This window comes from Lissotriton vulgaris, chromosome 8, assembly GCF_964263255.1.
Source record: "Lissotriton vulgaris chromosome 8, aLisVul1.2, whole genome shotgun sequence".
NCBI classification, from domain to species: domain Eukaryota; kingdom Metazoa; phylum Chordata; class Amphibia; order Caudata; family Salamandridae; genus Lissotriton; species Lissotriton vulgaris.
Window position 1 is genome coordinate 527,960,666 of NC_141696.1, and position 17,708 is coordinate 527,978,373.

The 17,708-nt window shown below is 40.4% G+C and overlaps 1 protein-coding gene across 2 annotated transcripts in view; it reads left to right on the top strand.

Moving 5' to 3' along the window:
- Window positions 1-17,144, top strand: part of AP1S2 (adaptor related protein complex 1 subunit sigma 2) — a 148,193-nt gene extending 131,049 nt beyond the window's left edge. For both annotated transcript variants that reach the window (XR_015299290.1, XM_086934331.1), the window contains one exon: window positions 13,450-17,144. Coding sequence is in view for 1 of the 2 variants with exons in the window: in XM_086934331.1 (XP_086790457.1) it covers window positions 13,450-13,497 (48 nt within the window). In the remaining variant the exon portion in view is untranslated. The remainder of the gene's footprint in view (window positions 1-13,449) is intronic.
- The last annotated feature ends 564 nt before the right edge of the window (window positions 17,145-17,708 follow it).

Sequence of the window (17,708 nt, forward strand, 5' to 3'; positions counted from 1 at the left end):
TCCCAGTCTGCTCCTCACTGCAGCCCCCACCACTGGAAACGACAAGCTGGGAGCTCACAGAAGCCTCTGACATCGCCTCTCCCCTCCTGCTCGTCCTTTCAGCCCCCACCTCGGAATTCGAAGCCGGACCACGACTCCTCCCTGCTGGACTGCCTCCCGGACGAAATCCCCTCAGCCAGGCAGACACTCACTCACCTTCGCCCCTGTCTCGCAGGAAGGCATACCACACCACACCACATCATCTGGTGTGACTCTAGGCCACAGTCCTCCCACTTCTCAGGGCTCACTGCGGCTCACAGTTCCTCGGTGGCACCGGGGGCCCAGCGCAGAGCATGGCCGCCGCTGCTCCCCACGGGCCAGGTGAGTCGGATCCCTGGCCGACATACATGTCCTTTCCGCTTTTCCCTGAACCGCCATCCAGCAGGCTCACTGCACGCTTCACCGATTGGCAGACAGTGCAGTGTCCCCCATTCAGCTTAGGCACTCCAGCCCACCATCTTGGTGCCAGAGGCCACACTCGCTGTTCAGCTCTCCTGTGAATTTCGCCCTCCTCAGTCCGCCACCATCGACAAAACTGCTATCAGCTGCTTCACTGACAGGTCAATTACATTTCCTGTCTTTTTCAGGTGCTGTCAGTGGCCCGATCTGCAGGATAAATGGTGGATGATCCGTCCAGCCAGCAGAGCCTCACTAGGTGGTGGCCATCTTGCACCTAGTGACAAGATGACATCCTTAATGACATCACTAATGACATCTCAAGTGACATCCTTGATTATATCAATGATGGCATCTTCCGGAGATTGTGAGTGCAGATTGTGAGTGCAGATTCAGATTGTGAGTGCAGATTCAGAGTGCAGATTCAGAGTGCAGATTCAGAGTGCAGATTCAGAGTGCGAGTGCAGATTCAGAGTGCAGAGTGCGAGTGCAGATTCAGATTGAGAGTGCAGAGCCGGAGTGCAGAGTGCAGATTCAGATTGAGAGTGCAGAGCGCGAGTGCAGAGTGCAGATTCAGATTGAGAGTGCAGAGTGCAGGGTGCAGATTGAGAGTGCAGATTCAGAGTGACTGAGTGCAGCGTGACTGCAGCGTGATAGTGAGTGCAGAGTGACTGCAGTGACTGCAGAGTGATAGTGACTGCAGAGTGATAGTGACTGCAGAGTGATAGTGACTGCAGAGTGATAGTGACTGCAGAGTGATAGTGACTGCAGAGAGATAGTGACTGTAGAGTGATAGTGACTGCAGAGTGACTGTGAGTGCAGAGTGACTGCAGAGTGATAGTGACTGCAGAGTGATAGTGACTGCAGAGTGATAGTGACTGCAGAGTGACTGCAGAGTGATAGTGACTGCAGAGTGACTGAGTGCAGAGTGACTGCAGAGTGATAGTGACTGCAGAGTGACTGTGAGTGCAGAGTGACTGCAGAGTGACTGCAGAGTGATAGTGACTGAGTGCAGAGTGACTGCAGACTGATAGTGACTGCAGAGTGACTGCAAAGTGATAGTGACTGTGACTGCAGAGTGACTGCAGAGTGACTGCAGAGTAATAGTGACTGCAGAGTGACTGTGAGTGCAGAGTGACTGCAGAGTGATAGTGACTGCAGAGTGACTGCAGAGTGATAGTGACTGCAGAGTGACAGTGACTGCAGTGTATGAATGTGCAGAGTGAAAACATGGATAAAACACATTGCCATTTACAATGCCTTTGCCTCTAACTCAAATAAATCCGAGACCTATTGCATTTCCAATGCTTGTTTTGTCTGGGCTAGCTAACTGAAAACCATCCTCCCTAGCTAAAAAACTATTGAAGGAACAAAAACGCTCTAGGCTTATCAGATGTTTGAACGAATAGTAAATGTGAAGCGATGCCCACGCTCAATCTCCCTGTTCCAAACTCACCTGGTGAGCTTGGGAAAAGCATCTGTGAACAAATCAACAATAAATTTACGAGGATTCTGCCCTTCCCGCCCCTCAGAAATCTGCATTGGATCTGCGTGTGTCATTTTCTAAGGCTGCTAATTTCCACTATGTGTCCTCTTTCATACTACAAAAAGTTTCAGTCAGAGCTTTCTGTGTCACAAGTTCATTTTCCCAAATTGAAATGCGTGCTTCAGCTTCGCTGGATCTGGAAGTAAACTCCGAGCACGTCTTAGAGACTCGGCGCACTGAATTCTGTAATTTACGGCAAAGATTCTGTATCCTCTGACTTTCAACTCTTCTTTTCTCCAGATGGGACATTGATTGATATATTAAAGTCAAGGATATATCTTCAGCCGGTTGCCCTATATCTACTTGTAAGCCAAGCTGATCCTTTCCCAGCTCTGTACTGATAGTTTTATGATCGGGCCTCTTGCAAACTGTGTGAGGACTATGTTCTGGAAACTCGCCAGAATCTTCAAATATGCGCTACTGTTGTCGCAGCCACTGATGTATGTAAAGTAACGCACCCAGGCAGACAAACAAAGTACTGGCACACATTAAATGGCAAAAACAAACCAGAAATAATAAAAAGTTAACAACTGTTTTAGCACATGAAGTACATTTTAATTTGATAAGAACAAAGCATATGATAAAATCATTAAATCAGTGATAGAACTCTGTAAAAACCATTCTGCATTATTTCATATATATTCATTGATAAAAGAAATGTGAGAATATTCTATAAATCATGGATGGTTTCCTGTCAACGCATTTCGACACGAGGACCGTGTCTTCATCAGGACTTTACCATCATGGTGCTGACTAAGAAGATTCAGATATATATTCTGTTTATGTTTCTTAAAAATGTTCTGAATATTCTTTTATATATAGCTGGGATACTTGTTGTTGTGGGCGGGGCGACAACCCCAGCCAACTGGTGTAATTCTTTAGTCATCTGTTTGTCAAATATAGCCTCAGGGTTGTGAAAAGTTAAAGGAATAGCTGTAGACTCAAATATGGGGGGGTCTGTTTTCCATCAGCATTAAATCATCATTAGATGCCAAGTTATCTCCCCATCCAGTTCTCCCCTTCCATATACCCCCTCAACTAGTGTAGGGGCCAGATTTTTGCCCTTTTTCCTTCAGTCTTTCCCAGTGGAGAACAGTCCCGGATGTTTTTTAATTTTTTTTTTATAAATAGTCAGCCTTTACCTTGTTGACACTTATGTCCACTTTTGCAGTTCTGACGGGGTTACCTGGGGTCTTTTCTCCAACTGCCACGGCTCCCTCACCAACATCATCTTCCTGCTGCCGTGGTCTTACGCACGCACCTTTGGGGGGCATTACCTGGCGAAGACTTGCACCTTTTGAGCCACCCAGGCTTCCATATCAGTACCAGCCCGCAGCCCAACACTGAAGTCCAATCAGCCTGACCGCCCAGCGGCTGCGGGTGAGAACTCCACACTTCACCGCTGCCGACACAATTAGCATCCCCCGCCGTAAACCACAGGTCAGCTCCTAGCCGGGTCCCAGGCAGTTTACAATCAGCAACTTTCCCGCGTCCTTATGCTTTTTTTCGAGTCCCGCTTCTCTCCGCTTCATTCAGATACTCTCTCCTAAATACTTATCGCGGCACTGGCACTTTTCCCCCCAAGATAGCATCTGCGAGCTCTAGCATCGGCGAATGATCAGCTTACACGTCCTACCACACGGACGCCATCTTGCCTCTGATCAGTCAAAAAATAAGTAATTAATAAACAATGTTTTTTAAAATATTGGACTGATTATTAATTATGTACTTTATGTAATACTATTTATTTTAATTTTAGTTGCTGGTTGCTAGGTTTGTAGAGGTATAGGGTGCAAAGTTAAAAAACTATTAATGTATAATTACATTTTTAATTGATGTAAATTGTGTACAAACTTTATATCTTAGTTATATTAGGTGTGGGCTGCTGGGCTTGTATGGTTGTATGGGGAGTTGATTAATTATTAATTAACAATTATTAAGGTATGTAATTGATTATCAGTTATGTAAGTTGTGTTATAATATTTATTTTAGTTATATTGTAAGTATGGGTTCGTAGGTTTGAAGGGTATAGGATGGCAGCTTAATGAAGTAGTAATTAAATACCCATTATTTTTTAACTGTTAATTATTACATTGTTTATAAATTTTGTAAATTGATTAATTGTTTATATTTTTAATAGGAGTGTGTGTGTGTATGTATATTTGTGTATATATATATATATATATATATATATATATATATATATATATACACACATATATATTTTGTTAAGTAATGTTTATATTTAGTTTTATATTTTTTTTAATTAATACGGTTATTCAAATATCTAACGTGTTTGAAGTAAAATAATATCCCTTCCGTTACTAAGACTGGTGTGGGAATAGAAAATGTAACACCTCCAAAGTGCAACGCTTTCCCTACTGTTGCACTGTTTTGAGTTGAGAATGATATATTTAAGCCCTCCGAAGTTCTACAACTTTCTCTACTGTTGAATAAACTGTGTGGGAATTATATATATGAATGATTCCCGGACTTGGAAATATTTCTTAGTATTGGTAAAATAGATTTATTATTTGTTTTATAATTTTCATTTTATAGTATTTGTTTATATTTTTATTTTTGTATTTTTTGTAAATTACCTTTTTTTTATTTTCAGTAATTTATGTAATGCTTTGAAATTGAATTGCTAAATGTTATGTTTCATATAATATAGTAGTAGTTTTAAAGAATTAAACAAAAAAAATAATATTTATCTTTAATGATGGTTACACACACAGAAATGTCTGTTTGGGAGTATATATTTATATGTAGTATTAAATATTCGTGAACTTTAACATTACATTAAAGGTATATATTAGTGTTTAAGGTTTACTAGCTTATACAGTATATATTAAGAAACACTATTTTTTTTATGTTTTTTAACAGTGTTAGTGTGAAAATATTGTTTCTGATATTTTAGTTGTAAGGATAGTAAAACGATATTTTTGACACAATATTTTTCTTGTTAAATATTTTGATTCTGATGTCAGTGACCCTGTCAGATTGGGTGCAATGGCACATCCATCAGTATAATGCTATGATAAGTTGTTGGCCAGGCAATTTCTACAAAATCATTTTGGATTCCTATAGGGCAACTAAAAACTTCTGCTGATCTGGACATTTTCAGTGTATTTATTTTATTGTACACATTGTATCATTGTTTTACTATTCTAATCTGTCCACCATATTCAACATCAACATGATGCCCATCGTAGTTTTTAGGTCGAGCTGGTAAGCATCCGTAGGATGCAGTCCAGATCGACAACTATAGTTATCGACTTCGGGGGAATGACGGACAAGAGGGTGCCACGCGCTTTTCCGCTGGATTTGACCTCGTGCACGCGCACGTCGGCTCCGTCTACATTTGCAGCAATTCAGCCGTGCATGCACACAGACACACACGTGCGCGCGCACACACACACACACACACACACACACACACACACACACGCACACAGTCACACACACATACACACAGACTCCAAGACACATACACACACGCACACATACACAGCCCCCTGCCGCCGCACGCGCGCGCACACACACATGCCCCCCGCCCTCGCAGCTCAGCAACAAGGTGAAGCCCCACTCACCGGCTTCCTTGGTGCGGCGGCTCTCCTCTCATCGGCAGCTGCAGGGCCCGGCAGCAGGACTCTTCCTCCCTCCTTCGGCACCGGGGCGCAGGGTAGGCTCCTGCCTGCTCCGGTGCTCAAAACAGCCGCGGCTCTTCCGTGGGAGGCGGGGTAGGCTCCCGCCCTCCTACTTCCGGTTTCCGGTTGTCCCGCCCGGCCTGCCTGACTTCCTGGTCGCAGGCCGGCAGGGATGCATTAGTTATACTTTTCTTGGCCCTGCGCTACACAGGGCTTTAGGATTTCTTGAGAAAACATACAAAGGCTCGAAGTTGTATTTCAATCGGAGTCCTCCGAGAACAAAGTAATGGCAGGAAAAGAAGCAGGCCCTTCCAACTCTGTAGGTAGCTTGCTAAATGAATAATGCCTGCATCACACTTAGAGCTTGGGGAAATATAGTTGCAGCGTCATTTGTAAAGAAAGGACTCATTGCAATCTGAAATTTCCACTGTTTTACAAAATTCTAAGATGCATTACAAAATACAACGAAATAAAGCAATGTAATAGTTCTCGCATTTACACGAATTTAAGCTATTGGCATTGTAAATGACAATGCCTTTTATTTGTGTTTTAAAAACCAAAACATAAATAAAAGGCATTGTCATTTACTATGCCAATAGCTCAAACTCTCGTAAATGCGAGACCTATTGCATTGTAAATGCTTGTTCACTCTGCCTTTTCACGTGTGCCTAACCAATTATTTATTGGCTGCTAAGCACATATGCCCCACATATGCTTTAGGCAGTCAAATATTGTCATTTCAAAAAAGAATAATAACTGATTCATCCTGCATCTCCAGTCAAGTGTAAGAATGCAGTTATTCTCTTCTTACGGGTAGCTCATTGGAATTTCCTTAACATGCAAGATCTGCCAAAGAAAAGAGTCCGTATTTCTCTTATTTGATGATGAGCGTGTAAAATGTAAGCGAACATTAAACATTTCCACGTGTTTTATTTGACCTCGGCAGAAATAAAAAAAGAACAGCGTTTCAAAATCTGTCTGCATAAACCAGTCACTGCTTGACTTCAGAAGTCAAATCAATAGTTTTCTGTAAGCACCATTTTCACTTAACACCTTAGCAACTGCTAATAAATAATTATATTTCATATCTACAAATCCCAATGTTCATTTAATGATAATTATATTTAAAAAAGGGTCTGTTTCGTGAATCCAAATTTATACTGAGTTAAGTACATTTTTGAGATTAATCTTTCAGGAGCACCAGACTATTGGAGGCTGTATTTTTTGTTTTTTTGCACTATCGTTTATGCATGTTAATGAAGTTGCCAATGGCTTTTTGGGATATTCAACTAACAGTTTCATTAATATTTCATTACTCACCCTGGATGTCCTTCTTCATCAGAAAAAAATACGTGTTGGCCCTCAAATTAAGGCAAGACCTGTTTGGAACTCATAGAAGCAACATGGGCAAAATCAATTAGACTGACTTGAATTTGCAGCTGTAGATGAGCTTCTGTTTGTGCCAGTGCTTGTTTTTGATGTCAGTGTTGCACGCAGGTGATGCTTTTACTAGCTATGCAGAGAAACAGGACACCTTTCTTCTCATGTTTGCTTAACTTTGAGGCATCTTTCTATCAAAGCATTTGTTCACACGTGCATTGTATTTTGAAATGCCTACCTCTATTATTCATTACTCTGTCTTCCCATGTGTAAAACAAACCATTTTGTCCTTTGCCAAAACAAATCATTTTCCTTCTTCTGTGATGTCTCTTGGTGTTTGTGTGTGCATTCTCTTTTTCGACCAGTGCACACTTTTACTAACGAATAGGGCCATTCTTTATGTAGAAAAATCTAATTGCATTGGATTCTTAAGCAAAAAAGAATCAAATAGGTTGGTAAATAAGATGTTGCTATTAGGAATCCTATGTAAGGCAAGCAAGTAAAGATGTGGACGCACTTGTAAAAAATGATTGTTATCAAATTATTGAACAGTGAAGCTAATTTGGTTCATAACAGTGGTAGAAGACTTTTGGGCTATTTGAGATAATTTAAATCTGAAGATCATTAAAAAAAGTCTTCTGGTTTTGTTTAATATAATCTTTCTTTTCTTTGCTTTGTGCCTTGCCTTGAATTAGGATGCGAAAGTAAGTTGTATTTTGTGGGTGCTCTAAACTACCATTTTGTTTTTATGAAGATGCATTCTCCCTTTTGTTTATACAGTATGGCAATTCCACTAAGAACAGAAGCACCACTAAAATACCTCATATTTAAAATATATGGACTACCAAATCAAACTGTGAAGAATATGTATTATCCCTTCTTTTATGTCTCTGTTGCCAGCTGATGTTACTTTGTTTTATACAATAAGCCATTTTTTTCAGAGTGGCGTCTGGTAGCATATTCTGCATTTCTGACTTGGATGTCTCGTTGGTTTTGAATTTTTTGGTCTCGAAGTAGAGGTTTTCCTGTTTTTCCAGTACATATTCCATTATTTTAAATTTCCCCAATGTATCCATCAGGTGAAAATGTACGTTGTCCATCCTTCATTGTGCAGCAAAACACCCATAATTGAATGTATATTAATGTTTGTTCTGCTTACTAATTTGTTAGCTTGCATCATTGTTACTAGTCCTTTTATACATACTTGTACATTATTGAAGCACTACAGCCTCATTGTACAGTTGTTGTATAATAATGCTGCATACTCAGTCTATTTTCAAATTTCATAGTGTTTAACATTGATATCAACAATAAAAAGAGTAACTCAATTGTAGCTATACATCTCGTATAAATGCACTTAGTTAGTATGAGGTGCTTGTTGGTGAGTCTCTTTTTAGGTCGAGCCGGGGCAGCACATGCGCTGCTCTGTGAGGCATGCTATATTCAGGTATGGCCTTGAAGCTCCACCCACTCTCTGCCCATATTTTTCATTGGCTTGTGTCATTGTCCTTTAGAAACTGTAGCTTTTCATTGGTCAATAGGCTTAGTAGTCCCACCTTAGTAACCGCATTGTCTCATTTTGTAACCTCCCATGAGGATACCCCCTATTGCATGTGTTGTTACTCGGTAGGCTTTAATTGCAGCCTCCAAGCACTATTTGCTTAAATGGTTTTCTCCTGCCTGCTGTTGCTGACAAGACACACACTCCCCCACTGCTTTAATTTTTTTTTTCCCGTAGCACGGGACGATCATAGAGCGGCGGCCGTGCCTTTGGTTTATTTGTGCAAAAACAACAGTTGATGGACAGAATGCAGAACAATGTCATACATTCACCTCAGTACAGAGATCTGGGCCTAAATCCATCGTTTTTTTTGCTCACCATGCCATTCCAGTTTGATCGCAGCCATATGCAAATGAGTCTTGACCCTGTGCCTCATGGTAACAGTCCAGCCTGAACTGCCAAGCCAGGTCCTTCCTGGACTGGAAACAAGCATCCTAGGACCGATTTCTGGCTTTCAGCCCTCATCAGCCAGGGTTGCTTGACTCCAGTGGCATGGAGAGCACAGGACCCGCGTCGGGGCATACCTGTCCCACTTGGGGTGACAAATGCAAAACGAACAATTGATGGGCAGAATGAAAAACAATGTCATACATTCCCCCCCAGTACAGAGATCTGGGCCTAAATCCATAGTTTTGTTTGCTCACCATGCCTTTCCAGTTTGAACCCAGCCATATGCAAATCAGTCTTGACCCTGTGCCTCAGGGGAATAGTCCAGCCCGAACTGCCAAGCGAGGTCCTTTCCTGGACTGGAAACAAGCATCCGAGGACCGGTTTCGGGCTTTCAGCCCTCATCAGCCAGGATAGCTTGACTCCAGTGGCATGGAGAGCACGTCTGGGCATACCTGTCCGACTCGGGGTGACAAATGCAAAAAGAACAATTGATGGACAGAATGTAGAACAATGTCATACATTGCCAGATCTGTGACTGGGGGTGAGTGTCTGAAAAGTTTCAGCGCTCCGTCCATCATCTCCTTGTGTTTGCTTTGTTCGCCCTAATTTGGCAGGGAATGCCCAGACATGGGTCCCTTGCTCACCTTGCCACCAGATTCACGCTAGCCTGCTGATGAAGGGTGATACCCAGAAACCGGTCCCAGGATGTTTGTTTCTGGTTCAGGGAAGACCTGGCTTGGCAGTTCGGGTTGACTGTTCCCATGAGGCACAGGATCAAGACTGATTTGCATATAGCTGGGTCTGAACTGAGGTGGCGAAGTGAGCTAAAGAATGATGATGGATTCAACACAGATCTGTGACTGGGGGTGAGTGTCTGAAAAGTTTCAGCGCTCCGTCCATCATCTCCTTGTGTTTGCCAAGTAAAGTGCCACACATTTTTTCTAGGGTCTATTGGCTGGGGTGAAGGGATATACTAATTTATCAAAAATGTCTACAAACTAGTGAAAGACTTCTATCTTTGCCTAGCTGACAATAAAGCAGCTTGCATGACTGTACTGCTGCTGGTTTTATTTCAGTCTTCCCACAAGAGAACAAAACAACCCTCGGCTACTGGGGATGAGTTTTCTCCCCATAAATGTTAGAGCATAGTCCCAATAGGTTTGATGAAGGTTTCATCGTCCGTCTAACAAAGTCCAGCATTTTTCAAATGTATTTACATTTTATAATAAATGTGCAAAGTAAGGCTGTCGGGCATAGCTGCTGATCAACAGTGGGATCTATTGAACTGCTGCTGGGCCTTCTTCCTGCAGTCTCCCTTACAGTGTAAGGTTGGTGTGCTGGTAGCTGCTGCAGTGTTTCGCCCCACCATTTTCTCTCTGCTTCTACCATGGCCACAAGTGTGTGATGTGACCAGGTTCAACAGGTGTTTACAATAAACAGTGCACTTCTAAGTTCTGAATAGGTAAGGCTAAATGTTTTTATATTTGTGAATCTGTTGGAAAGTGACATATGCCTTCTTTTTTGGTTTAACACCGCTGGCTTCTCAAAGTTAGTGTCACCTGCTGTTTCAAATAAATTCTCAAGCTCATGTTCATTTTACATCAGTGAGTGGTTGAAACCTTTTCTCTACCTTTTTATTTTTTGGTAATTTTTGAGAGGAATGCACTTCTAGTCACTATCATTTAGGGTGTCCAAATCATTCAAAATTAATTCACCCCAATAAACACAAATGAGGGGGATTCATCACCTTAAGTTTGTAGGTGTCATTTTGACATGGCGAATTCTTGCTGCCTGTACATTTATTATTCACCTCCTGTCAAACATTAGCTTGAATATTTTGTCCATGTAATTCAAGAAGCACTGAACTGCTTCTTGTCCAAGATAGGCATGCAACAAAATAGGCAGATCTGTTGCTTTTCTTAGTTTCCAAAACTCTAGTGAACATATTCAGCTTCTGAGACATGCATGCTTGAGTTTCTTTGCTGTATAATTATTGGTGTTCTCTCACAAAGCCCAGGTTAGTATATGGAGTCTTAGAAGAGGCTCGGATATGATGGGGTGGTGGATGGCAGGTTGAGTGCAGAGCAGAATAAGGTCTTCATCACTCTAATGGCAAGGAGGTGCCATCTTTTTTTTTGCCCAACTTTGTCTTCCATTTTCCTCCTAAAGTATCCCTTATTGCAACGTAAGTCTCAGTGAAGACCTCTTTATCAAGATTGGCATCAGTATTTATTTTAGTCAGGTTCTGTAAGGCATTTTTGGTTTGGATTTGCTGTTTGTGGCATGTGTACCAGTCATCACAATGTGTGTCGAGCAGAAAGCGCTGCCTCAAAGGGACACAATGTTCCAAGTCTTGAGCTCTGATTTCATAAATAAATATATATATATATATATATATATATATTTTTTTTTTTGAAGTCTGGCTCTACACAGCTTTATCGGTGTGCTGGATCTCAAATCAGTACAACTTACAACTTACAAATAATAAGCAATTGGTTTGTTGGGGGGGGGGGGGAGCTGCCTCAAACTGCCTTGCTGGGTTGTCCGTCACATTTTGGAGGTAGACCACAGCAATTCACAGATGTTTATATCCAGTTTTTACATTTGGTAATTAGTATGCAAAGCAGTCCTTTCAGGTGGCGTGGCAGCTGATCAGTTATGGCAGCTCCAAAGCCACCACTGTGGATACTTACTGCAGTCTTGGCTTCCCTGCATGTATTGGCTAGGTAAGCTGCTGCCATGTTCCATCCCATCCACCGATGCTCCTTCAATAACCACGATAACGGAGGCCATTTAGTTCCTGGAGCAGTGCTCACCAAGAAGCTACCAGACAACATAACAGATGAGGGATGCATGCTCTGGTTGCTATGGATTGCCCATGCATATCAAGAAGGTGCCATCTGTTTGATTTTCTGTTTTATTTCCACTGTCCCTATAACCAAGTCTATAAGGCTGCTGAATATTTAGGGATACGGATCCCGCAATCTCCAAAACCTTGGCAGTAAACGATTGGTAAAAAAAGGATAGGGTTAGAACCTTCCAGCCCTTCTTGCCAGCAGTAGATCTTGTGGTTCTTCTGCTGTTTTGATTTTTGAGATCTTCTGTCCGTTTTTTGAGAAGTGACACCTACGTTTCCAATTGATTATTGTTGTACATTGAGTCTTGGGGATGCCCTACAGGTTGCTCAACCACAATAATTCTGTTGTCCATGAGTGCCCATTTTTCTTCTAGGGCTTGAAGTCACTTTTTATTTTCTGCAGTAGGAGGTCTAGTGCTTGGATTTCCACTAGAAACAGTTCCATTGAAACTAGAAGTAGGTTTTACTCTCGAAGGAGGGTCCTTTTTGCCTTTATTCGTAGAAATGTTGGTGCCGTTAGCTGTTTTAGTTCGAAGTTTGGATGGCACAGTAGACCGCACAGAAGTTGAGAACAAAGTTAATAATGTTAATTTTAGAACAGGGGATTCTTGTGTAAAAGATGCTGATTCTTCCATGCTGTCTGAGAAGATGGATTCCAGAGCCCTATGTTTCCAAGAATGTGACACCCAAGATAAAGCAACCAACCTTGTATCTCGAGTTGGCAATAGAGGAAATGCATGAACCTGAGCAGAAATGCGTGTCTTATACACTAATCATGACAGATATTGCTGAGTACAACTCTTAAGGCTCCGCAGCATGCATGGTGAACAACCATTTGATAATCGGGCACAAATATTGTAACAGAGGAGTTGAATAATGGTGCCAAGGCACTAGATTGCATCGAAAGACCACCTAATTTGATAGTGGATTAGAAGACAGATGCACATAGCAGATGTCCAAAATTCAAAATAAGGTAGGCCAGTTTCAGGATAAAAGGCAGTAAATAAATGACAGTATTGTATTTTTATGTTGAAACTTTCATAGCAGAAAGTGTAGAAAACCACTATCATTAGAGCAGTAGTTTATCATGCGAGTGCTTATTGGGAGCCCAAAATGGAAATCGTGCTGAGGAATAAAGCAATGCATATGGTATTGTGTAAACTGTCCACGTCCTAAAACTTCTTTTCAAGGTGGTGCATTTTAAGGAAATAAATCCTTACTTGTTATTAAAATATATTTTGTAAAGCCGTGATAAAATTTTTCTTTTCCTCCACTGTCTGCTTGGAGCCATTTCGCCCCACACTGCCCAAACTACCTCTCCCGTCCCACCTCAGCAACTTAAGTATCTTTTTGGAGAACATTCCCTTTTCTGATCTGAGCCATTCGAAGTCCAAATTATGAATGTTTGTTCTCTTAACTACGAAATAACATTGCTCATAATATTGTGTGATTTCGTCTATGATTAACCTTCTTAAATGTGTATGATGATACCTCTTTAAAATTTGCAACCATTTCAGCTACATGGAGTAATACAATTGGTGGTTTACTTCATTTTCCGATCTTTAATATGCACCGCTTTCTAAAACTGATTTTCTGACCGGTTGATTGTTTTCATATTTTTACTTTGCAGGAAGCAGAGACTCCCAGAAGCGTGCTTGAAGAAATTGGGCTGACATAAATCGTCTCGTGCTGATGATTTCTTTTGTCATTCCTCTTAACATTTCACTGCCTTCAGTTTGTTGTTCAGCTTATTATGTACCTCGCTGTCTTGTCAGTATTACTGTGCTGCTAAATTGCTCTGCCAGGCCTCCAACAAGGAACGAAACAAAAACAAATGTAAATTCCTCTCATGAACAGAGAACGAAGTATTGCACATGAGGATTGAAAAGGGACTTAAGTTCTACATTAGTATTTTCTGACAATGTGGTTGTATAGTAATCACATCATAAAATAAACGCAAATATTTTTTTTAACTTTAAAGTAACAGTAAAGATTTTGACACTGCCCACAGCATTACAAAAGGGAACCTGGGTTTATGCAACCAAAGAGGTATTAGACGAAACGAACATGTTTTTTTGTTTGCACAGTCGAAGTTCAGCATTGTTTCAAAATTGTTTCCATTGGGGTAAAGGGATTACAGTTTTATCTGTTTACTTCTGTTGTTTTTAATTGAAACCAAAGAGTTGTACTGCAATTATACTTGCATTTTTAATTTGATCTTGCACACAGCTACAGATATATCTGTTAAAACCACACTCAAACTAAGGGGAATTACTAGCAATGTTTATTGTATTGATATTTCAGATATACCTTAGCTTTTGCCAAGTAACATATGGAAGATTACACCGTTAATATTATTAGTTGCAGTTTATTTCTTGAAATGCCAGGACAAAATTGCACAATGAAAAATGCATCTGTCGATTTCTACAAAACTCCAGAGTGAGGAAGAGATTTTTGGGATGCTTGTGGACAACGTATTTTTTTTAACCATATATTCAAGACAGATTATGGTGTGAATCCTTTTCCCAGCAAGGCATTAACTTTGCTTAGTATAACCACCCTTTGAATTTAATTATATAGCATGATTAGCTCTCTCTGGGCAAAACAAGTCTGGCAGAGGTAAACATCTTTTAAAGATGCATGTCTTTGGCTAGCAAAGACATTTAGGGCCATATTATGAGTTTGGGGGTCCAGTGGATTGCCAAACCCACGGTGGCTGTGCGGCTACTGCCGCAAAAGTGGTCCAGCCACCCTATTACAATTAGGGTGTTCAGACTGCCATGGGACCACTGCTGCCGCCAGGGATCCATGGCCGTGTTGCAGCAGCCTTGAGGCAGCAATATGCTTGGCAGGGCCACTGCGGCCCGCCAAGCATATTATGAGTTTCCTCTCCGCCATGGTTTTCATGGTGTTGAGCCCACCATGAAAACTGGCAGAGAGGAAATAAAGGGGGCCCTACAGGGCCCTCTTATACCTCTGGGCCCTGGGGTGCAGGTGGGGGTTGAGGGGGCTAATGCTGTACTTCCTTGTCTGCATGCATGCCCAGATCCTGCATGGCATGGACTTAACAGTCCATCCTGTGCAGGAACTTGCTTTGGTGTTTCCATTGTAGTGCCTTTTAATAGGCACTGCTGTGGCAACGCCAAAGAACGGCCCTCCAGAGACCGCCAAAGTCATAATAAGGCCCTTAGTGCACACTGAGTGTAAATTTGGACAATAATGGCGGCTGTAAATAGTTATTCTCTTAATTTTGCTATCTATCTTGTTTCCAGAGTAAAAACGTGCATAGTCCTCTCTTTTGCTTTCATTCCGAATTGTGGACATCGTAGGGGATCTGTTTTTTCTGCCCCCAACAGAGTAGATGTTAATTCTTTTTTTTCAACTCATAACCTGATTTGTAAGTTTGAACTAAAAAAGGTTGCAACAGTCTACTTCTTCGCAGCCATTTATTACATTTCTATTTTCTTACAAGTTTCTGGTGATAGTACATTGATATGTCTTATGTAGACCTAGACCTAGACCGCACTGGCGAATGGTGAAGACTAATCCAATTGTAGATTTTAGAGTATCTGCCTTTAAATTAAAAAAAGAATTCCAAAGAATGTTGGAAAGAAAAGCATATTGACATTTGACGTCAAGGTTCGTTCTCTAGCCCATTCCTGATAATTGACCCACTTTGAACAATAACCCATTTCCGGGATAAGTCATTTATTTTGTGAAAGACTATTGCTTGGCACTCCATTCAACAAGGAGAGTTGCTGGTCGTTGAAGTTCTATGTTTAGTCTCCAAACTAGGTCCAATGTCAGGTACCACAGCAGTTCTTGGACAAAAACTACAGTGCTTGTGGCATTTGGATGAGGGATAGGATTAGGATTAGATGTAAGGTTAGATTTTTCGTATGATTTAAGGTGAGAGATAGTTAGTGTTATGTTTGAGGACCTGTGAAATTAAATCTGCACTATTGGTAAATTCCAGCTACAGGATTCAAACTATCTGCTATTGAGCAATTTCAAACCATCTGCAGCCACACCTTTTCAGTAGAACTGAATGTGGTTTTATGAATTCCTTTCAACTCTTAACATAAAATCTGTAAACTATGAATAAGCAATAACACCATTTATTGATTAAAGCTTGTACGTGATGGAAATGGTTGAGACGCATAAGTATCAGAAAAAAGAATGAATCCCAGATTATTCCTGTTGGCGTTACTAGTTTTCTCTAGTGTAACATTCATACCACGTTTATGGCCTTGCAGTTTTGATTTATTTGTCCAAGGTTAGAGGAAAGGAGTCCGAAGTGCCTAAAGAATTTTTGGCCATTTTATCCAGTAGTGCAAATGAATTTCCATATAAGTAAAACTATCCACTGATCTTGGACAATAATCTGTTTCTGGCTTTTGTCATCTGCAGAGAGCTATTCTCATTTTTGTATCTGAGGTAATGGGTACAGTTTTTGGGTAGATCCATGGTAAATTACCCAATAGCCATGCAGTTTTATTACCAAGTGTGCATTGTATTTCCAAAGTTCCTTGATTAACCGATTAAAGGCTCACATAATGTGAGTATGCTTTAGTTTTCTACAAATGTAAGACTAAAGGCTCTTAGTCTATTCATCTAGTACACGGTGTGTTTCTTTGTATTTACTTTTTATTGTAGGTCGAATTTCTTTCTTCTTTTCATAGTCCGTTTACTGGTACCAATCTTTGTATGTGCAAAACAACACAAGATACATTTGCATTTATATCCAGATTATATGTTTGACTGATCCTAGTCTGAGTGTAATTTATAGTGTTGAGTAAAAATAAAATGAGTTTGAAAACTCTTCACTAAATGTTGTAAATAGTACATATTGAGAAGAAAAATAAAATAGATTCAATGAAAAGCAACACATTGTTAAATGGCAAAAGGTAAGGTATACTGTAATTCTCTTAAGAGAAACCTAGAAAGTTATAAAAGTGCTAAATGCTACTCAAGTTGATGATGACGCTATACAGGTTTTTCTATACTTTATAGGAATTACATTTGTATGGAAGTTCTCTTTTTTGGAATTACATGATGTCCCATACTCAGTACTTGTTTGTTCTTGTCATTTACTAAAATTGAATAATTGTTCTGTCTTTTATCAGGTGTATGAAACCATGCAAGTAAAGTCTCAGATTCATACTATAATGTGTTTATATGTAGGTCCTCGCCTCAGTGGATTACACACGTTTGTGCTTAGCTAGATATTGTTGTGTTGTAAGGTTGAGCGAACTCCTATGTCCTGTGGCCACTGTCTCCGAATTGTGTTTGAATTCATTTGTAATAAATGTACATTTTACACCACGTCTCATTCAAAATGTTTGACTGCCATTCAGAAACATGAGGAAAATACACCAACATATACTGTTTCCTCCATTCTTTGTGAATTGATAAAGCTCAATCTTGCGATTTGTACATGAAAACTTGTCCACATTTATTTATCTTATATTTTTATATTTATGATGATTGGGTACAAAAGCTAAAAAAGCCTAAGTACTTGACATCAATGTGAATGAAAAAATACATTAGGATAATCCATTTATATATTGGACTTTCAAAATCCTGTACATTTGTTGCTACATATTGCATAGGAGACTGATCCATACCAATCTCACTATTTAGATCAGAACATTTCATATTGTCTGTCCAGTCGCACACATCCTTTCCTATAGAAAAGAAATGTAAGCAGCACTGTGTAGTTTTGCATCTTTTCATTTTATTATTGACTTCACACTCGCTAATTTGATTTCATTTTAGCTGGTAAAAACTCGCTCTTCTAGGAAGGCAGAGGATTGAGAATCTTTCTTTATCTTTCCACTAAAGCATAACCACCTTTTGTAATTTTGTGCCCGATTCAAACGCAAAATG